Source organism: Erythrolamprus reginae, chromosome 8 (assembly GCF_031021105.1).
Source record: "Erythrolamprus reginae isolate rEryReg1 chromosome 8, rEryReg1.hap1, whole genome shotgun sequence".
Classification (NCBI taxonomy): Eukaryota; Metazoa; Chordata; class Lepidosauria; order Squamata; family Dipsadidae; genus Erythrolamprus; species Erythrolamprus reginae.
The window spans coordinates 26,440,478-26,463,127 of NC_091957.1; the positions used below are offsets into that span (position 1 = coordinate 26,440,478).

The 22,650-nt window shown below is 43.3% G+C and overlaps 1 protein-coding gene across 8 annotated transcripts in view; it reads left to right on the top strand.

The window, feature by feature from the left end:
- ARHGEF10L (Rho guanine nucleotide exchange factor 10 like) overlaps positions 1-22,650 on the top strand; it is a 109,357-nt gene that overhangs the window by 11,713 nt on the left and 74,994 nt on the right. For 2 of the 8 annotated variants that reach the window (XM_070759455.1, XM_070759454.1), the window contains exons 2-6: positions 6,959-7,055; positions 12,899-13,150; positions 14,296-14,317; positions 21,594-21,676; positions 21,840-21,923. In XM_070759455.1, the coding sequence (XP_070615556.1) occupies positions 7,019-7,055; positions 12,899-13,150; positions 14,296-14,317; positions 21,594-21,676; positions 21,840-21,923 (478 nt within the window). In that variant the 5' untranslated portion in view covers positions 6,959-7,018. Of the gene's footprint in view, positions 1-6,958; positions 7,056-12,898; positions 13,151-14,295; positions 14,318-14,370; positions 14,573-21,593; positions 21,677-21,839; positions 21,924-22,650 lie in introns of those variants that run through there. The other 6 variants (XM_070759456.1, XM_070759452.1, XM_070759453.1 and 3 more) reach the window with 5 other exon arrangements.

Below are 22,650 nucleotides of genomic sequence, written 5' to 3' on the forward strand. Positions count from 1 at the left end.
CCTCCCCTCCCTTCCCTTCTTTACTGGGGATGATGAGGCAGCTCAGTGGTGCAAACTTTGATTTAGTGTGGTGTGAATAAACATAAACATACAATCCAAACTTGAACTCAGGTTTGAACATTGCCACTGCTGTTTAATAACGGCATCCTGTGGGGGTCTAACCCAGGAGCTGCTGTTAAATACTAACAATATTAACAAATCATGTTAATAGCTAATCGCGCTTAAAACATTAAACGGACGGGTTCAGAAACCTGGTTGCAAGCCTTACTTAAGTCTGAATTCAGGCAGTCCACGACGTATGACCCCCCCAGTGGATTTTCCCTTGCGAGGTGAAAGAGTTTAAGTCTGTCTTGCTCCATTTCATGACCTCCCTTGCCACGGTTGTTAAGTGAATCATTGCAGTTGTTAACCTAGTCGCACGGTTGTTAAGCAAATCTGGTTCCCCAACTGTGTTTGTCAGAAGGTCGCAAAACAGGATTATGTGACACTGCAACAGTCATAAATAGGAGTCAGTGGCCACACCTCTGAATTTTGACCACATCGGGATACTATAACAGTCATTAAAGTATGAAAACAATCACGAGTTCACAGTTTTTTAATGGCACTGTAACTTCAAAGCGTCACTAAACGAACGTTGCAAATTGAGGATTGCCCGTAAGCCACAGATGGTTTACTCATTGCCCATTGAGTGGTTCTCAGCCTTTCTAACGCCGCAACCCTGTAATACAGTTCCTTGGGTTGTGGTGACCCCCAACCATAAGTCTAGCGCCAATTCTCCCAACAGCTTGAAGTGGATTGGCAGGGAGGTCAGAGGGACATCCCCCACTGTCAACGGCGGATTGATCGGATTGTAAAAATAGGTTCCAAGGCGCCAGAATAGAAGCTTTAGTTCCTTGGGGAATTTGTCATGCACGGAAGCAAAAACAAAATCTCACACACATGCACGTCCTCTTGCGGGATTTTGCTTCTTGTGCATGCGCTGAAGCAAAATCTCGCTTGGACGCAAACGCATGCCGGGGGTTTAGAGCTCCACAGGAAGGGCCACCACTAGCAGCGGTAAGTAGTCTGCACACAACCCCCCCCCCCCATGCTGCTCCCTCCGCTCATGCGAACAGGCCTCACTGAAGCCTCCAGACTTCCGGTAGGCCCATTGTGCAGTTTTTCATTCACCCCAGGGTTCAGGAAAGCCTCCGAACCTCCATTTGGGCCCGTTGGGATTTCCTGAACCCTGGGGAGAACGAAAAACAGCCCAGTTCATTTGCAAACTTCCGGTTGTCCTGTTGGAACAGCTGAAAAAGAAAGCCGAAAATCAGCTGGAGCTGACGTAGAGCAACGCCTCGCGTGCCCTCAGATGTGGCTTCGCATGCTGTAGGTTCGCTACCCCTGGTATACATCGTCCTTGACTTACAACAGTTCATTTAGTGACTGTTCAAAGTTACGACACCCCTGAAAACAACCCCTACCTATGGCCATTTTTCACCCTGATGGCCGTTTGCGCCATCCCCCTTAACATTTGGCCGCTTGAAGACTGACTCACTTTTATGACGTTTGCAGTGTCCCAGAGTCACCTGACTCCCCTGGACAAGCAAACTGAAGGGGGGGGGGGGAATCAGATTCACTTAATGACTGTGTCACTAATTTAAGAACCGCAGTGATTTACCTCACAAATGCGCTGAGGCAAGTCGTTGAATGGGGATAAAACTCACCTGACCAATTAATCACTTAGCGGTTCTTAAGCAGAAAAGTTCTTAGGTAGAAGCAATTTTTCCCATCGGAATCAATGTAAAAGCAAATAATGCTTGCAAACCCATTTGGAAAGAATAAAAGCTCAGAATTTGGGTGGGAGGAGGAGGAGGAAGAAGAGGAGGAGGACAGTCACTGCCGAAGGAAGAAGGTGAGGTGAAGGGAATCAAAAAAATCCAAAACTTTAAGGCTTAAAAAAAAAAGAGGGACTCTGAGGCAGCGAGGAAGAGTACGTACCCGGCGCAAGGCTGCCTCCCATACACTGCGCCAGAGAGAGAAACCCAGGGGGGAAGGCAGGAAACGGGCTGGGCCTTCGTGCTGCTCTCAAATTTCCTAGGAATTTTTTTTCTGGGCTCGGGTTCTTAAGTAGAAAATGGTTCTTAAGAAGAGGCAAAAAAATCTTGAACACTCGGTTCTTATCTAGAAAAGTTCTTAAGTAGAAGGTACCACTGTAACTATAAAAATCATGAAGATTTACTAAAAAACATTTTAAAAGACCACATGTACACTCAGACCCATCCATCCAATCCAATCATATCTCGGTCCGCAATTTGGGCGTCCTCCTCGATCCACAGCTCACATTAGAGAACCATCTTTCAGCTGTGGCGAGGGGGGCGTTTGCCCAGGTCCGCCTGGGTGCACCAGTTGCGGCCCCTATCTGGACCAGGACTCACTGCTCACAGTCACTCATGCCCTCATCACCTCGAGGTTCGACTACTGTAATGCTCTCTACATGGGGCTACCTTTGAAGAGTGTTCGGAAACTCCAGATCATGCAGGAATGCAAGCAATCATGGGCTTCCCCAGGGTATGCCCATGTTACACCAACACTCCTCAGTCTGCATTGGTTGCCAATCAATTTCCGGTCACAATTCAAAGTGTTGGACCAGAATATCTCCAGGACCCGCCTTCTGCCACACGAATCCCAGGTGACCGATTAGGTCCCTCAGAGTTGGCCTTCTCTGGGTCCCGTCGACTAAACAATGTCGTCTGGCAGGTCCCAGGGGAAGAGCCTTCTCTGTGGCGGCCCCGACTCTCTGGAACCAGCTCCCCCCCGGAGATTAGAACTGCCCCCACCCTCATTGCCTTCCCTAAACTCCTTAAAACTCACCTCTGCCATCAGGCATGGGGGAATTGAGGCATTCCCCCCCCCTCTCCCCCGGGCCTATACAATTTATGTATGGTATGTCTGTGTGTATGTCTGGTTTAATAATGGGGTTGTTTAATAATGGGGTTTTAAAATGTTTTTTAAATTTATTAGATTTGTCATGAATTGTTTAATTGTATGCTGTGAGCCGCCCCGAGTCTACGGAGAGGGGCGACATACAAATCAAATAAATAAATGAATGAATGAATGAATGAATGAATGAATGAATGAATGAATGTATCGGCAGGAGACAGTCTCATCACTCATAGCCTCATGGCCTCTATACCCGCCAACAGAGGTAGGTTTTCAAGGCTTTATGAAAGACTAGGAGGGAAGGGGCAGTATGCATCTTTGGAGGGAGTTCTTTCCAGAGGGCTGGGGCCACCACAGAGAAGGCTCTTCCCATAGGCCCCACCGGTCGACATTGTCTGGCCAACAGGGCCTGGAGAAGGCCGACTCTGTGGGACCTAACTGGCTGCTGGGATACATGCATACATAAAATATATTTTTTTTTCATGATTTTCATGATTTGGAGGATCTGAAAGGGGTCTGGGATTTGTAATGCCGACCTTCCTGGAATGCGGCCAGTCCGAAAATCAGTGAGTGTTGAACAATTTTTTGGGTGCTTTCCAGGAATTGAGCAGTTGGATCCCCCCACCCAGAGCAAAGAAGAAGTTGTTTTATTTGTCTGATGCACAAAAGTACTGTACTTACAATACACACCTTCCAGCCTCCTCTCTCTCTTTGGTTGGGTTTTTTGTTCCCACCCAGATAATAAACCTAGATTGATGATTGTGAAATTTTGGACTCTGTTCTCTCTTAAAACACAAACACACTCACACCAATTGCTGCAAGCAAAGGTTGACCCTGGACATTCTTGGCTGCCGAAATGTTTTGGTTTTCCCCTGATTGTTTTCTGGTGTGATCAAGCATTTTCTTTTGGCCACAAGGATGGAGGCGAAAGGTATTTCAAGTACCTTCCCGACTGTTGGACTTACACCCCTTCCTCATCCCCGGCCTGTGACTGGCTGCCAGATGCAAAACTTTGGGGGGAAAGGTCAGAGATTACATTTCTGATTTTTGCCAGTGAAGGCTGCAAATTTTTTTACTACCAGGCTGTGGTGTGGCTTATTTTGTGCGTGTGGCTTGCTGGCCATGTGACCACATGGGAGTGGCTTGATGCCCATGTGACCAGGGGGTGTGGCTTAAAGGTCATGTGACTGGCTTAAAGGTGGCCAACTTGACGTCACTCACATCAAGGGTTGGGGTTAGGGTGCCTGGCCTCTCCTCGCCTCAAAGAGATACAATTTGCCCTCTCTATTTACTATTACTGAACATCCAAAATATACTCCTTAATTCTATGTATATATGCCATGCGTGTATATACATGTTACACACAGGCACACAAAAATATACATTATCTACTATATAAACTGTATGTATATGTACACACACACGCCCAGCTCTTCTAAAATTATACATATTCAACCACATTTACTGTGATAGGAAAAAACATATCCAGAGCCCAGAAGGGAAAAGAAAGAAAAAAATCAATTTTTTTTTTCTACCGGTTCTGCATACCTGATGAAAATTTTTTCTACCGGTTCTGCGTACCTGTACCGTACCTGTAGGAGCCCCAACATTGTTGTGGAGCCTCACAGGCTGAACTTCCCTCCAAATGACCATAATTTTTGCGCTTTGCCCAAGCTAGAACTAACGTGGCTTGTGAATGCAGGCGTGGGGCTTGTGTTTCTGACTAAGCAGGTGAGGGTTATGCTATGTTGTGTGAAGGCAGTTACGGAGCCTTCCTGCCCACCCAAGCTGCCTCACTTCCAAAGCTGTCTCTCGGCGGGCAGACACCTGAAAGCCTCTTTTAATCAAGTGCCATATGGATGCCACCCGATCGATCTCCGTCTCTGCAGCTAGCCAGCTTCTCCGCCATCTGGGCTTCCGGCGAGCCGGTTTGTGATGGAGGAGAAAACAGGCTAATTTACCTGCCCTCTGCCAGCGCGTTGCGGTGGGAGAGCTAATTGGGTAATCCCTATGTTTACCCATGTTTGGTAGTTGTTTCGTCACTTCAGGGCAAACGCATTAGCGCTGTTCCCAAAACCCGACAGAGCGCAGAGAAGCTAAACACGTTTTGTCAGCTTGTGGGATTGCAACAGAGGTTGGCCTGGCGGTGGCATGTCCTCCCCTGCCACGCCCAGCATTGGCACGGAAAGGTAGATGGTTGGGCAGGGATATGCCTGCCCTATAACAAAAGGTTTTTCTTCGTGCCCTTTGCGTGAACACTCTCAGGAGGATGAAGACCAGTTTAGAATAGAACAGTATAGAATAGAATTCATTATTGGTCAAGTGTGATTGGACACACAAGGAATTTGTCTTTGGGGGCAGATGCTCTCAGCGTACATAAAAGAAAATGTAGATTTGTCAAGAATCATGTGGTACAACACTTAATGATTGTCATAGGGGTCAAACAAGCAATCAGGAAACAATCAACATTAATAAGAATCTTAGGATACAAGCAACAAGTTAGTCATATAGTCCTAAGTGGGAGGAAATGGGTGATGAGAAAAAACTATTAGAAATAGAAGTGGAGACTTAGTAAAAAGTTTGACAGTGTTGAGGGAATTATTTGTTTAGCAGAGTGATGGTGGTGTTTGGGGAAAAACTGTTCTTGTGTCTAGTTGACTTGGTGTGCAGTGCTCTGTAACTATTGAAGTGATTGTTGTTCAAATTTCTAGGCTGCCTTTCTCCAAGGGACTCAGGGCGACTTACAGAATAAAGTCAATACAAAATACCGGTACCAAATTATAAACCCCAAATCTAAAAATCCCTAACTTTTAAACCCATTCATCCCCAAATTCCTCCACAATCACAATCATACTATCATACCCCAGGCCTGCCGGCAAAGGTGTGTTTTTAAAACCTATTGAAAGGCCAGAAGAGTGGGTGCAGTGCGAATCTCCAAGGAGAGTTTGTTCCAAAGGACTGGAGCCGCCTCAGTGAAGGCCCTTCCCCTAGGCCTCGCCAGGTGACATTGCTTGGCTGATGGGACCTGGAGAAGGATGAGTGTGGGATCTGACCGCTGCTGGGATACGTAAGGCAGGAGATAGGTCCCCTTGGTAATCTGGTTGTGAGCTATGTAGGGCTTTATAGGTCATAACCAACACTTTGAATTGCATTCAGAGACCAATCGGTAGCCAATGCAGCTCGCGGAGTGATGGTGATATATGGGCGTACCTTGGTTAATATCTGAGTTGGCTTGTTTCCATCATCATCTCATTCGCCAGTTTCTGGAGGAACCTCAATGAGGACTAGAGTGATGATCACTCCATTGTCTACAACTGAAAACAAATTGGATGGGGTGCATTTTGCTCCCCCCCAACGTGAATTAAAAACCCCCCATGACCATTTATTCTTCTATCTGTCTTTTGTGCAATCTGTTACATGAGTAAAAGTGGCCTAAGTTGGAATCCCCTGTTATAATTTTGGACTCCGTTATTTCTCCTTCCTTCTTCCTCAAGAGCAGTGGTTAGAGTGCAGCACTGCAGGCTACTTCAGCTAACTGGTAGCTGCAGTTCAGCAGTTCAAATCTCACCACCTGCTCAAGGTTGACTCAGCCTTCCATCCTTCTGGGGTGGGTAAAACCCTGATTGTTGGGGGCAAGAGGGCTGATTCTGTAAACTGCTTAAGAGAGGGCTGTAAAAGCACTGTGAAGCGGTATATAAATTTAAATGCTATTGCTATTCTTAACAAGGATATCTAAGGAGGTTAAAAGGAAGGAGTGGACATAGGAATGAATTTCCCCAGGCAGAAAATGTGAAAAGTAAAATTTCACCTTTGCAAGCACAAAGGGGGTGGGAATCACGCACCGATGCCTGTGGGCTGCCCCTTGCTTTATATCTAATTCCTTGCACGTTGCCTCTAACCCATGGGTGGATATATGTTCACTGGGAATGATCTTCTAGAAAGAAGAAGCTTTAAATCAGGACGAGGGAAACGTTATTGTTTTTTTTTAGAAGAACAAAGTCCCTGCTGAACAGATTTAATTTCCTTTTCTCCTCAGGGAAGCGGCAGGGAAGGAACAAGAACAGAAGCCGTGGGAAAGTGTGGGAGACCCAAAGAGATGACCTCTTCCCAGCCCCCCAAAAGGGCATCATTAGGTACCATCACCTGCCAAAAAAAATCAGATGTGAAAAGGCTCCCAGGAATTGGTGCAAGAATGCCCGGAGATCTGCAATTACATAAAATATCTGTTTCCACCTACTGTATTTTTCAGAGTATAAGATGTAACTTTTTTCCCTCTAAAAGAGGCTGAAAATTTGGGTGCATCTTATACTCCAAATGTAGCTTTTTCCGAAGCTTTTTTTTCTAGCCGTAATGAAGCGCTAACGATCTTCCCAGCTTGCAGGATTTCTTTTTTCATTGCTACTCCCTCCCAAAAAGTTTTTTTCAGCCCTAACGAGATGCTTATGATCTTCCCGGCTTGCAGGATTTTGTCAGTGCTACTCCGAATAAGTTTTTTGTCCAGCCCTAAGTCTTTGCAGGCTTGTTTTCATTGCTACTCTCTCCGAAAAAAGGTTTTTTTCCCCAGCCCTAACCAGGGGATAAAATAATGTGCTGAAGCTGACCAGACTAAGGACGCTAGCCAAATGATGAATACCTGATAGGTAGATTTTTTACCCCTGTTTTCCTCTGCAAAAACTAAAGTGCCTCTTATACTCTGAAAAATACAGTATATCCTCACTGGCAGGGAGTTCATTTTGCATACAACGCAGAGCAAGTGGCAAGACCTCATTATCACTGGAGGGAAAGACGAGCAACCATAATTGAGCCCAGTCGTAAAGTGTGGCAAGCCTGTTTTTACAACCTTTTTTTTGTAGTGGTCATTAAGTGAACCCGGGGATCATTAAGCAAACACATGATTCATTTTCTTTTGCAGAAAAGGAAACCTCCGTTTCTTGCCATTTAAACCCTTGTAAATTGCGGTCCTGCGTGCATAAATTGATCCGTCATAGCTCGAACCATCACTAAGCGACCGGTTGTAAGTCAAGGACTGCCTGTACTGATAGTCCTCGAGTTACAACCGCAATGGAACCTTTTTTCTGCTAAGTGAAGCATTTAAGTGAGTTTGCCCCGTTTTCTGACCTTGCTTGCCCCTGTTTTTAAGCGAATGATTGCATTTTGTTAAGTTAGTCACACAGTCATTAAGTGAATCTCCCCCCCCCCCTGCATTGTCAGAAGGTCGCAAAAGGGGATTACGTAAAAGGGGATTACGTGACCCTTGGACAAGGTCATAAATACTAGTCGGTCGCCAAGTGTCCGAATTTTGATCATGTTGCGGATTGCGGCGACAGTTGTGTGGAAACGGTCATAAGTCGCTTTTGGTCAGTGCTGGCATAACTTTGAACGTCACGAAATGAATAGTTGCAAGTTGAGGACTACCTGCAACTTGACTACCTGTTGGAAGTGATTAAAAAAAACCCTCCCGCCTTCGTATTCCTCCAACTTAAACTTATATCTTGCTGCTATGTTTTAGATCTGTTTTAAAACCTTTCTTTTTCTCCCGAAAGGTTCCAGGCAGGCGTCCTCCGCAGCTTGGCTTACTTACACGAGTTGGTAGCAATGTTTACCTTCCAGCTTTAATCCCTGGTCTTTAAGGGGCAGCTGGACCTGGTCTAAATCGGGAACCAGCCGAAACCAGACTCCAGTCATTTCGCTCTGAGCTGAGCTAGAAAAAAAACGAGCCCAGAAGAGAAAGAGAAGGAGAGATCGAGAGGAAAATGGTATACAGTGGTGCCTCTATTTATGAACTTAATTCGTTCCATGACCAGGTTCTTAAGTAGAAAAGTTTGTAAGAAGAAGCAATTTTCCCCACAGGAATCAATGTAAAAGCAAATAATGTGTGCGATTGGGGAAACCACAGGGAGGGTGGAGGCCTTGTTTCCTCCCAGGAGATTCCTAGAGAGGCCCCCACGGAGACTTCTCTCTGCCTTCTCCGGCCCTGTTTCTTCCCAGGAGATTCCTAGAGAGGCCCCACGGAGGCTTCTTCCCACCTTTTCCGGCCCTGTTTCATCCCCGGAGATTCCTAGAGAGGCCCCACGGAGGCTTCTTCCCACCTTTTCCGGCCCTGTTTCATCCCCGGAGATTCCTAGAGAGGCCCCACGGAGGCTTCTCCCCGCCTTTTCCGGCCCTGTTTCCTCCGAAGGAGATTCCTAGAGAAGCCCCACAGAGGCTTCTCCCCGCCTTTTTCCGTCCCTGTTTCCTTACAGGAGATTCCTAGAGAGGCCCCACATAGGCTTCTCCCCACCTTTTCCAGCCCTGTTTCCTCACAGGAGGTTCCTAGAGAGGCCCACAGAGGCTTCTCCCCCGCCTTTTCCGGCCCTGTTTCCTCCGAAGGAGATTCCTAGAGAAGCCCCACAGAGGCTTCTCCCCCGCCTTTTCCGGCCCTGTTTCCTCACAGGAGATTCCTAGAGAGGCCCCACATAGGCTTCTCCCCCACCTTTTCCAGCCCTGTTTCCTGCCAGGAGGTTCCTAGAGAGGCCCTACAGAGGCTTCTTCCCGCCTTTTTCCGGCCCTGTTTCCTCCGAAGGAGATTCCTAGAGAGGCCCCACAGAGGCTTCTCCCTGCCTTTTCCGGTTACAGTTTCGGAGGCTCGGGTTTGTAAGTGGAAAAGGGTTCTTGAGAAGAGGCAAAAAAATCTTGAACACCTGGTTCTTATCTAGAAAATTTGGTAAGTACAGGTAGAGGCATTCTTAGGTAGAGGTACCACTGTATTTGAAGGAAATATCTTGGCTTTTTTTGCCGCCATCCACTCGTGTATGTTTAGAACCCGTGTCTACCAAACAGGTAGGGGTTGCTACTTACCGCTACTATGGGTGTGATGGATGCACAGCTTTGGGTTGCCGGCGTGCGTATGTGTGTCTGAGCAAGAATTTTGCTCCTGCACATGCACAGGAAGCGAAATCTCTCATAAGGGGCAAGATTTCGGCAATTTTTTACTTCTTCGCGTGCAAACACCCCCCCCCCCCCCGAAATCTGTCATGCACATCCCCTCATGAGATTTTGTTCCCTGTTGCATGCACAGAAGCAAAATCTTAGTTGGACGCGCATGCACATTGGAAACACAGAAATGTGTGCACTGCACATTGGGAATGGCGATGCTTTCTACAAATCCTATCAGAATAAATAAATAAATACCACCAATTTGATTTAAATCTATAGAATCACATTGGGATCTTTAATTTTACTAACCTCATTCAAGATTCTCCTTTCTCTCTCTCTCTCTATTTGGCACCCCCAAATTTGTTTATGTTTTGTGGTTCGCAGCGTGAGCAGCCTCGCGTTAAGAGTAGCTCACATTATCTAGGTAAGAGCACTACAATAAAAATAAGTGCTTAGAAGAAAATGTACACAGGTAGTTCTCCACTCATGACCATTCGTTTTCTGACTGATATGGAGTTACGACAGCCCTTTGAAAAAAGTAACTTACAACCAGCATTTGTATGTATGTATGTTCATCACATCATCCTGGTAGCCACATCGCTTAGCAGTGAGACTTATGGTAATTAGAGGACCCCCACCTATATAAAAATACCAAATACAAATAAAGGCAAAGCAATAAAATTCCTCTTTACCTGGTGTAAGTGTTTATTTGGGGCACTTACCTCTGTGTTGCCAATGGGGAAAAATATTGATCAGGTTTGATGACCTGTAGTACAATCAGTTGTTGACTCCCTCCCCCAAATACTGTATACCGTATTTTGGTACCGTACTTTTCAGAGTATAAGATGCAACCTTTTCTCCCCTGAAAATTTGGGTGCATCTTATACTCTGAATGTAGCTTTTTGAGGACAATAACAATCTTCCCGGCTTGCAGGCTTTTTCATTGCTACTCTCTCCAAAGTTTTTTCCAGCCCCCTAGGTCTTTGCAGCCTTTTTTTTTTTCATTGCTACTTGCTACAAAGAATGTTTTTTTCAGCCCTAACCAGGGATAAAATAATGTGCTGAAGCTGACTAGATTTAAGGATGCTAGTCAGATGAATACCTGGTAGGCAGATTCCCCCACCCCCCATTTTCCTCCCCCAAAATGAAGGTGCATCTTATACTCCAGTGCATCTTATACTCCAAAAAAATACAGTATTTTAAGCTGGAGGGAGAATTTTAAAAAAGTGGAAAGTAGTGTATTTTATCACTTTTTGTAGTGGTGTTTGGCTAACTAATTTATTTGCTTTTCTTAGATAAATCTTGCAGGTTGTATTAAGAGGACTCCCATTCTTTTACGAAAACTTTCAAAAATGATCAAAATTGGGGCAACTGGTATAAGATGCACCTTTTTCCTCCCTAAGAGGCTGAAAATTCAGGTGGGTCTTATACTCTGGATGCAGCTTTTTTTGAAGCCTTTTTCCCCCAGGCCTAACTAAGTGCTAACGATCTTTCCAGTTCTTATCTTGCAGGTTCTTTCATTGTTACCGTCTGCAAAGAATGATTTCCAAGCTCTAAGTCTTTGCAGAGTTTTTTTCATTACTCTAAACTTGCTCCAAGTAAGTTTTTTTCCAGCCCTAACCAGGTGCTAATGACATTCCCAGCTCTTACCACTTGCAAGCTCTCATTGTTACTCTCTGCTAGGAATGTTTTCCAAGCCCTGTCTTTGCAGGTTGTTTTTCATTGCTCTAACTTGCTCCAAATGTCTCTTTCCAGCCCTAACCAGGTGCTAACAACATACCCAGCTCTTACTGGCTTGCAAGCTCTTTCACTGTTACTCTCTACTAAGAATGTTTCTTAAGCCCCTAAATCTTTGCAGGTTTTTTTCATCACTCTACTTGCTCAGAATTTTTCTTTACTGCCCTAACCATGTGCTAACAATGTTCCCAGCTCTTACTGGCTTGCAAGCTCTTTCACTGTTACTCTCTCCAAATAAGTTTTTTTTAAAGCCCCAACCAGGGGATAAAATAATGTGCTGAAACTGACCAAACTAAGGATGCTAGCCAGATGAATATCTGGAAAGCAGATTCTTTCCCCTATTTTCCTCCCCAAAAATTAAGGTGTGTCTTATACTCCGAAAAATACAATATTTACCACACTTGCACATCTCCAGGGATCATGCGTTCACAATCGGTTCTTGAAGGGCAGTCAGTGGGAAAAGCCTGATCTGCTTAAAGACCAGATGATTTACATTAACCCCAGTTGCAAAAAATAAAAATAAAAAGTTAGTAAAACCAGTTGCCATTCACTAAACAGCCACCTTGTTTAACAGTGGGAATTCTAGTTCCAATTGCCTGTATAAAGCAGGTTTAAAATAAAAATGGATTAGGAAGGAAGAGAAAGGAGGGTTGAAATGAGCAGCATGTGTCCAGTTCTGGAAACCTCACCTACAAAAAGATATTGACAAAATTGAACGGGTCCAAAGACGGGCTACAAAAATGGTGGAAGGTCTTAAGCATAAAACTTATCAGGAAAGACTTCATGAACTCAATCTGTATAGTCTGGAGGACAGAAGGGAAAGGGGAGACATGATCAAAACATTTAAATATGTTAAAGGGTTAAATAAGTTTCAGGGGGGAAGTGTTTTTAATAGGAAAGTGAACACAAGAACAAGGGGGCACAATCTGAGGTTAGTTGGGGGAAAGATCAGAAGCAACGTAAGAAAATATTATTTTACTGAAAGAGTAGTAGATGCTTGGAACAAATTTTCAGCAAATGTAGTTGGTAAATCCAAATTAGCTGAATTTAAACATGCCTGGGATAAACATATATCCACCCTAAGATAAAATACAGGAATAAGGGCAGACTAGATGAGGTCTTTTTCTGCCGTCAATCTTCTATGTTTCTATGTTTCTATTAATTCATATGATAAAAAGTCAGGTCCAGAGGAATGTTCAAAGTTGGGAAACGCAAGGTCTCAATTGGCTTTGTTCCCTGTTCTTTAGAAGTGGACTGAAGAATGTTTCATGGGAACTAGCTCCTTTCCTGCCCAAATTTATATTTCCTCTCTCTGTGTGTGCAGGGAGTGAGGAGGACGCTGACGATGCCGGAGAAGCCTTTGAATTTGAAGATAGCGAAGAAGAGGATGCCACCCGCCTTGTGGTGAGCCATGCCAGGACAGAGCTGGGCACCAAGGGGGCACTGCAGGACCCACCCCCCAGGCGAAGGTCCAGCATCAGCGACGACCTAGAGCCCTTGGGAGGCTGGGACGCAGAAGAGGCGCTCCTTGAGGATCGGGTCCCTTTGACCACTTCCGATTCCAGCGCCCAACTTGGTAAGGGCAGGCCATTGGCAAGCGAGCGTTCAGACCTCACTCGTCCCCATATCAGACTGTCCATTACAAGGGCGCGCTCTGGGCAGCTCCAAATTAGCAATAGCATTAGCAATTAGACCTATGTACCCTTTACAGGCCCTCTCTAAGCGGTTTATGTATGGTTATGACTGAGTAGTATTGTTTGTTTTTTTAATGATAGGGGTTTTTAGCTATAGTTTTAATTATTAGATTTGTTGTACATTGTTTATTGTTGCTGTGAGCCGCCCCGAGTCTGTGGAGAGGGGCAGCATACAAATCTAATAAATTATTATTATTATTATTATTATTATTATTATTATTATTATTATTATTATTACAGAGTCAGCATGTTGGTAAATCCACAGTAGCTGAATTTAAATATGCCTGGGATAAACATAGATCCATCCTAAGATAAAATACAAAAAAATAGTATAAGGGCAGACTAGATGGACCATGAGGTCTTTTTCTGCCATCAGTCTTCTATGTTTCTATGTTTCTATTGCTCCCAGCAATCCAAACTGGCTGAATCTCATCTCTGATAGGAAGCTGTTGTGGTTGAATCCTATTAAACGCATTGTCCCAGGATGTGAGCTTTTCCCAAATAAAGCTGCCTCCTGCAATTGTCTGTTGGGGTTTTTGTCAATGCTGGACTGAATGTTCAAGGGGTCCTTCTACAGCTGTTTTCGAATATTAATCAATAGAGTGGTACCTCTACTTAAGAACTTAATTCGTTCCGTGATGAGTCTTTGGAGAGGGGTGGCATATAAATTTTAATAATAATAATAATAATAACAACAACAACAACCTGGTGACGAAGCTAACAAGGGCAGTGATTCATTTAACAGCGGTGGCAAGGAAGGGCCTAAAATAGCAAAATTCCCTTCACTGTCCTCGCTTCACAACAAAAATGTTAGGTTCGGCTTTGGTCGTACGTAGGGGGGCTGCCTTCCATTCCTAGCAGGCAAAATGAGGAACTGCAGGTTCAGCCATCACACCTTTACCCAGAAGCCCACAAGATAGAAAGACTTTAAAAATACAGAGAAGGCTTTTCTTCTTATTCGCTGCGTCCAGTTTCTCAGGTTACCATCTGATGGGAATTATTATTTTTTTCTCTCTCTTTTTGACAGATTGCCCAGATCCTCAGGCTGAGTAAGTGATCTGCTGTATTTACACTTTAAGAAGAAAGGAGGGGGGAAAACTCAAAGGAAATTGGGGCGTGTTGGCCTGAGAATTAAATCCTCCGCTCTTTCCCTCCTCCCCTGGTTAATCACTGGGTGTGTGGAGGTTACACAGAGTTTCTGAACAGGTGCGACCTTGTGGAGACTATCCTCCTCTTGTAAGGGAGGGGAAGGGTTAATAATCCTGGTAAGGTCTGTGTAGCTGGTGCTACAGATGTGGACAGAGGTAGGAGAGCTGTTTGCTTCTTGTTTTATGGATCCCACACCTGGACTTAATCATGCAAAATTTCTCCCTCCCTCTTTCCTTCTTTTTTCCTTCCTTTTTTCTTTCTTTATTTTTTTCTTTCTTTCTCTTTCTCTCTTTCTTTCTCTTTCCTTCTTTCTTTCCTCTCTTTCCTTCCTTTCTTCTTTCTTTCGTTCTTTCCTTCCTCCTTTTTTCCTCCCCTCTCTCTCTTTCTTTCCTTCCTCCTTTCTCTTCCTCCTTTCTTTCTTTCTTTCTTTCTTTTTTTCTTCCTTCCTCCTTTCTTTATTTCTCTCTTTTTCTTTATCTCTTTCTTTCCTTCCTCCATTCTTTCCTTCTTTCTTTCCTTCCTCCTTTCATCCTCTCTTTCCTTCCTCCTTTCATCCTCTTTCCTTCCTCCTTTCTTTGTTTTCTTCCTTCCTCCTTTCTTTATTTCTCTCTTTTTCTTTCTCTCTTTCTTTCCTTCCTCCATTCTTTCCTTATTTCTTTCCTTCTTCCTTTCACCCTCTTTCCTTCCTCCTTTCTTTCCTCCTTTCATCCTCATTCCTTCCTTCCTTCCTTTCTTCCTTTCTTTGTTTTCTTCCTTCCTCCTTTCTTTATTTCTCTTTTTCTTTCTCTCTTTCTTTCCTTCCTCCATTCTTTCCTTCTTTCTTTCCTTCCTCCTTTCACCTTCTCTTCCCTTCCTCCTTTCCTCCTCTTTCCTTCCTCCTTTCTTTCTTTCTTTCTTTTTCTTTCTTTCTTTCTTTCTTTCTTCTTCTTCTTTCTTTCTTTCTTCCCCTGCTCCTTTCCTTCCTCCTTTCTTTCTTTCCTCCCTTTCTCCTTTCTTTCTTTCTTTCTTTCTTTCTTTCTTTCTATCTCTCTCCCTCTCTCCGTCCTTTCCTCCCACCCTCCCTTGGATTGGATTCTTAAGTTTTACTTTCTCATGGCAATAATTTTTGGAAGGCCACTCCTGAGACGCCTGGCCTTGCATGGCAGAGATTGGTCTGGCTTCAGCTTCATTTTATGGAGTTTTTAAACAAGGTGTGTCTCTCCAGGTAAAGAGAGGGCAGGTGTGTTGCTTTCCTCCTCTAAGGAAATGGCCCCAGATGGAAGAGAATAGCTTGTTTGAAATACAAATAAAAGCAGCGCAATCAAATTCCAATTTACCTGTTTATTGGTGTTGCCAAGGTGGTGTGTGTGTTAATCAGTAAGTTTGATTATAGTAGAATCTGTGCTGACTCCCCACTCAACCTTCAGAAAATATGATAAGTATTTTAAGCCACAGGGGAAAAAAGACCAGTATATTTTTATTCCTTTTTGGAATTTTGCTTAACAAACCAATTTATATAGTTTGCTAAACTAAAAAGATCAAGTTGTATTAAAAGAATCCTATTCTTTAGCACATAAGTTAAAAAAATGTTCTTCCATTCAAATCTTTCCTTCCTTCTTTCCTTTCCTTTTCTTTCTCTTTCTCTTTTTTCTTCCTTTATCTTTCTTACCATCTTTCCCTTTCTCACCATCTCTCTTCACCCTGTCTCTCTTCTTCCTTTCTCTTTCTTTCTCTTTCTTTCCTTCCTTTTCTTCCTCTTTCTGTTCCTTTCTCACCTTCTCTTCTCCCTCGCTTTCTCCCTTCCTCTTTTCCTTTCCTTCCTTCCTTCCTTCCCTCTCTCTCTTTCCTTTTCTCTCCCTCTCTCTTCTCCTTTTTTCTCCCCCTCCTTCCCTTTCACTCTCTTTCTCTCTCTCTCTCCCTCTCTATTTCTCTCTCCTTTGACACAGGGTCACTCTCTAGAACTAGCAATGGCTTAAAAGCTGATTGTTTATTCTCCAGAGAGTGTGTGAATGTTGTCTCCTTGTTTTCAGTCTCCTGGTCTTGTTTTACACCCCTTCTGTTTGCTTGAGGAACTGAAAGCTCATTTGCAAATACAGTACTTCTAAATCCAGTCTCTGGAAGGATTTAGAAAGAAGCCATGAAACCTAAAAGTACTTTTTTAAAAAATGAGGAAGAGTCATAAACGGCGCTAAGGTGCATTTGGCTGTGTGGGTCTCTTCCGTTTGTGTTTTGAAGGCCATGTCCAGTCATGCAGGTTACAGAAATGTGGTTCAGCTGGTTGTGAGGTTGCAGGTTTATCTTCCTTTCTCAGCGAAGGGCATTTTGTGTCTTCTTTGGGACCTCCCTTGAGTTTATGGCTCTTACTAGCTCAAGCAAGGACCTGGATGGTGGAGGCCCCAAACACAAAAAAGTCAAAAGAAAATTGCATCAAGCGAAAAGGTTCACAAAGGCACACTAAGCCAACATTTAGCCAGCTATGCTGAGCCGCCTGTAATTTAATTTAATTTAAATAATTTGACTTCTATGCCTCCCAATTCCAATGGGATTCAGGGTGGCTTACAACAGTAGATAGCACATACAATAAACAAAGTCATCTGTTAGTAATAAGAGTGTAAACTCCCTAGCTGAGTTTGCAAGGCAGTTTCAAAATAGGTCCCTTTGTTAAGCCCCCCCAATGCAAAGCTCAGTTTAGATGTTGGCTTGCCTATTTTGTATCAACTCGATTTGTTATGTTGGTTGAGGGTTCCTAATGTAAAATCCCAGCAAGGATTTTGTGGAATTTCTATGTCTAGGAAACCAGCTATTTTTTGCAGAAGATCCAGCACACCCCACAGAAGAGTTGCCCCAAAGTTTTTACTACTACTACTACTACTACTACTACTACTACTACTACTACTACAACCATTATTATTATTATTACTATTATTTTCACAAACATTACATCTATACATATACCATATCATCAACATATCGTTTATCTAAAATATCATAAACAAATATCCTAAATTTGCAGTTTATACTTTAATTTTTTTAAATTAAGTATAAATATTTAAAAAACATTGAAAACTTCAAAATACAAACCTACAGGCAGTATAAAACAACTCATTACAAATACCACACCACTATCTTTATAACATCTCTACAGTAAATTGTCATGACCTTAAGTTTTTGTTTGTATATAATTAAGTTAAACTGTATTTTCTTTATAGCTTTCATCTGTATTTAGCTACTAGTAAATATGGATATCTTTATATACTGCTCAAAAAAAAAATAAAGGGAACACTTAAACAACATAATATAACTCCAAGTAAATGAAACTTCTGTGAAATCAAACTGTCCACTTAGGAAGCAACACTGGTTGACAATCAATTTCACATGTTGCCAGCACATTCAACTTTGTACAGAACAAAGTATTCAATGAGAATATTTCATTCATTCATATCTAGGATGTGTTCTTTGAGTGCTCCCTTTATTTTTTTGAGCAGTGTATACATTATTCATATTCCTTACTTATACATACAATTTATCAATTTCTTTTGCAGTCATATTTATGAATCTATACACATCTTCTGATGACACAGTTTATACTTTTATCTCTCATCTGTTTTCTCCCTCTCTCCCTTCTACCTTCATTCTCCCTCTCTCCCTCTTACTTACTTCTCCCCCAGAGTTTTGAGGGAGCAGCCATGCCAAACCTACTTTGGGAAACTTCCAGTCTTTCAATTTTGACAATTGTGGGTCACTCCTGGCTAGCCGTGGTGGAATTAGGCTTGGATTAGGAAACTAATGCACATGTTAAAAAGCACATCTGGGGAGGGGGGTTTCCAGGACAGGGGGTTAGTTTTTGATGGTAACGAAATTAAGGAATGAGGCTTAATAAATCTACAATATTTGGATGCTAGGAGCAAGCAGAGAGTGAGGGTCATTGAAAGCTCCATTCTGCCACCTGGTGGCAGCAGGAAGGAAAAGACAAATTTGTGTTTGGCAACTGATTTTTACATTTTATTTTTGGAATTGAAGTTCGCAATTCTTAAAGTTGCCAAGTTTGGGGAGTTGTATGCTAAAGACATCATGGGACTTGGGCTTGGCTTGTTGCAACATGAAATGCAAATGCATTACCGGTAATTAGAATTTGGGATTCTGTGCCGAGTCAATTTAAAATTCTGACTGAATTCTGCTTTGGCTCTTAGTCTCAACATCTCGCAAGAGACACCTGAAGACAATCCAATCTAGGTATCTTCTAAATTCTTTCAAATTTTGAATTTTTCCAAGTGTTGTTTGAATTTCTCTTTTGTTACAATTTTCAATTTTTGAAATGACTCTGCTTCGCTTTGAATTAGCCCAAATGTAGAGAGGGTCAGGATAACGGATGAGGAAACTTTTCCGTTGTTGTAGTAATAATAATAATAATAACAAGAGAGTTGGAAGAGACCTTGGAGGTCTTCTAGTCCAACCCCCTGCTTAGGCAGGAGACCCTACACTATTTCAGACAAATGGTTGTCCAACATCTTAAAAACTTCCAGTGTTGGATCATTCACAACTTCTGGAGGCAACTTCTGTTCCACTGATTAACTGTTCTGACTGTCAGGAAATGTCTTGTTCTACTTGGTGCTTTGGAGAATAGGTTGACTCCCTCTTCTTTGGGGCAACCCCTGAGATATTGGAAAAGTGCTATCATGTCTCCCCTGGTCCTTCTTTTCGTTAAACTAGCCATGCCCAGTTCCTGCAACCGTTCTTCATATGTTTTAGCCTCTAATACAGTACATATGAAGAGCGGTTGTTTCTCTTTTTGCTGCTTTTGCAGTAGTTTGGGTTAATTTGGGAAGGGATCCTATTCATTTTGCCCCTTCCCCCTTCTTCCCCCCCCCAACCCAAAACAAAGGAAGAATCAAAATCTTGCAGCTGTGTTAAGCAAAGAAAGAATGCAAGCCATCAACTCATCTTCTTTCCTGTTTCTGGGAATTTTTAAAATATTCTCCCGAGCCGCTTCCTGGTTCCCATAGAAGAATCCAGACTAATGAAATAAATATTTTTTTAAAAAATTGCCTGCTTAATGCACTTGGCGAGAGGTCTTTCTGTCTCTTTTCTCCTGCCAGTGAAGAGTGGCTTTTATTGGGAGTCAATTCCCATCACTGTCCATTAAGCGGGTTCGGTGGGAGGAGGCGAGCTTGAAAAAAGGGGCTCCATTTACAAGGATGACAGAGGGTGGGGGCAGCCCATCTCATGCCCTGCAAAGAGAAGGGTGGGGCCTCCTGCTGCATAAGAGGAGGCTGATCAAGAGGAGGGGGTGAGAAAAATCTGAATATCCATCCCCTGAAAGGCGTGGATGCTTGCAAGGGACTTCTGCCAACTTCAGGGTAGGCTTTTCTCGGGGGTTTTTTCTTTAATGTTATCTTCTATCCTTCCTGCCCAGAAATTTAGAGTCTGGGCAGGAAGAGGGGTGGGGGTGGAAACCACAGAAGAGATAGAGGAGGGTTGAGCTGGGGGGATCTTCCCAACTCCCCTGCAAAACCACTAACCCATCATGATGAGTGTGTGGATGAGCATAAAAACAGTAATGTCATTTATAGATCGTGAGAGATTCTGGTTTTGGGGGTTGTTGTTGTTGGGGTTGGGTTTTTTTTACAGCAAATCAGCTCTGGGCACACTAGGGGGAAAAAAATCTGCGTATTGTGAGTCAGCTGGGACACACAGAAGGCTGGTGTTTTGGGGTTTATTTGCAGGAAATCTTGGCAGGCTTAACAAAAAAGCCACAACTTTTTTTCTCCTCTAAATTAAGATGCTGGGATAGTGGTGGCGGTGGGAGGGGCAGGGGGAAGCTGTGGTAGGCTGTATTTGTGTCTGTGAAGGGTATTTTGTGTGTGTGTGTGTGTGTGTGTGCGCGCGCGCGTTGCCACTTGGCATTGGTGGGCTGCCTCCAAGACTCCTTAATCCTACGAGAGAGCGTGTTAAACGCTTTGTGACAGTTTCCTAAGAGTAATTGTGGGCCATGGGTTGTTTTGGGGAAAGGGTCCTCAATCTAGCACTTTCCCCTTCTCCCACTCACCCAATTGCCCTCTTTAAGCTGATCTGTGTGAAAAACTACAGGATTTAAAGTATTTTTTGAGCCTTCTTTTAATTGCTGCAATTTAGGCCGTTTTGATAAAACTTGGCATTCCGTTGAGGCTATAAGGGGAGAATCTTTATTCCAGTGAAAACAGTATTTTCTTGACGGTCTTCACAGTTTGGGGCATGGATTTATTTTATTTTATTTTTTTAGGGAGGGTGTCAAAGGAAGATAACCAGACCCCTTACCGAGTGGATTCTAGCTGATTTTGGGGGCACCGCATTGTTTACTTCCTGTATGACGCACCCTGTCTAGGTGGTATAAAAAAAGTTTTTAGATGGGCAAAATTAAAAAATACCCACTTTGGATGGAGGTTACAAAATTTGGATCCCTGTGAAAATTTAACGCAGAGGGTTTGAAGGGCTCATGATCTGTATCAGCCCCTCTTTTAAGACAGAATAAAAGTTTGCTTGCTCAGGAAGAGAAAAGCCACAAAGGCTTTGTTTGTTTTTTATTTATTTGTTTTGTCAAGTATGTATTGGTGGTATACAAAGATAGAACAATGTTTATATCCATGATACTAGTAAGAGAGAAACATTAGGACAGGGGACGGAAGGCACGTTGGTGCACATTCATGCACGCCCCTTACTGACCTCTTAGGAATCGGGTGAGGTCAGCACTGGACAATCTAAGGGTAAAGTTTTTGGGGTTAGGTGATGATACTACAGAGTCCAGTAGTGAATTCCATGCATTAACTACTCGGTTACTAAAGTTGTATTTCCTGCAGTGGAGTTTGGAGTGGTTTACTTTAAATTTGTTATCTGTTGTGTGCTCTTGTGTTGTTGTGGTTGAAGTTGAAGCAGTCATTGACAGGAAGGACATTGTAGCAGATGATTTTATGGGCTATGCTTAGATCGTGTTTAAGGTGATGTAGTTCTAAGCTTTCTAAACCTAGGATGGTAAGTCTAGTTGTGTATGGTATTCTGTTGCGAGTGGAGGAGTGGAGGGCTCTTCTGATAAAGTATCTTTGGACATTTTCTAGAGTGTTTATGTCCGAAATGTGGTGTGTGGGTTCCAGGCAGATGAGCTGTATTATGGGTGCGAAGTTTTTCAGCTTTTCAAAACAAAAAAAATCCATCTTCCTGTTCCAGATTGGTGGGCACAGTGAGCAATGGAGATTTTTCCCAGGCGGGGACACGAATCTACAGCTGGAAGCGAAGACATTCATCTCAAGGTAGGTAGGACCTATTTTCTACTGCGTGTGAGGAGAAGGGGTTCGCTCGTTCAGAATGGCTCCCTCTTGCAGGTCCAGCAGTCCAAGTTTCTAGTCCTCGTGGTGTTTGGATTCACCCTAGGTTCAGTTTGCCCTCCCTACCTTGTCTTGTTCTCTGTTCCAGGTGATCAGTTTACCTTTCCCTCTGTTGACGATGAAGTGATTTACGATGATGTTCCTTACGAGAAAGTCGATTTGCAGCCGTGTGGTAGGCGCACTCCTCACGCCTCTTTTTTGAACGTCTCTTCGCTCAACGTTTTCTTTCCTTTCCTTCAACATTCTTCCCTTCGTATCACACATATTCTTTTACCTGCCTTGCTAAAATGGTCTTTGGCAGAGATTTCTTGCAACAACAACTACAACCAAAAAGGAAATTAAGGAAGGAGGCTTAATAAATCTACAATATTTGGATGTGAAATCGGGAGAGAGAGAAAGAGAGAAAGGGGGAGAGAGAGAGAGAAAAGGAGAGAGAAAGAGAAAGGGGGGAGAGAGAGAGAGAAAGAGAGAGAGAGAGAAAGGGGGGGAGAGAAAGAGACAGAGAGAGAAAGAGAAAGGAAATTAAGGAAGGAGGCTTAATAAATTTACAATATTTGGATGTGAAATCGGGAGAGAGAGAGAGAGAGAGAGAGAGAAAGGGGAGAGAGAGAGAGAGAAGGAGAGAAAGAGAGAGAGAAAGGGGGAGTGAGAGAAAGGGACAGAGAGAGAAAGAGAAAGGAAATTAAGGAAGGAGGCTTAATAAATCTACAATATTTGGATGTGGAGTCAGGAGAGAGAGAGAGAGAGAAAGAGGGAGAGATGATAAAATGATAAAACTCCAAAAAAAATAGAGTAGAACTGTTGGATTATATCTGGATAAATAAACATGTGATGTCAGGCTTGTCTAGCTACCTCAGGGATCCCCAAACTTGGCAACTTTAAGACATGTGGACTTTAAC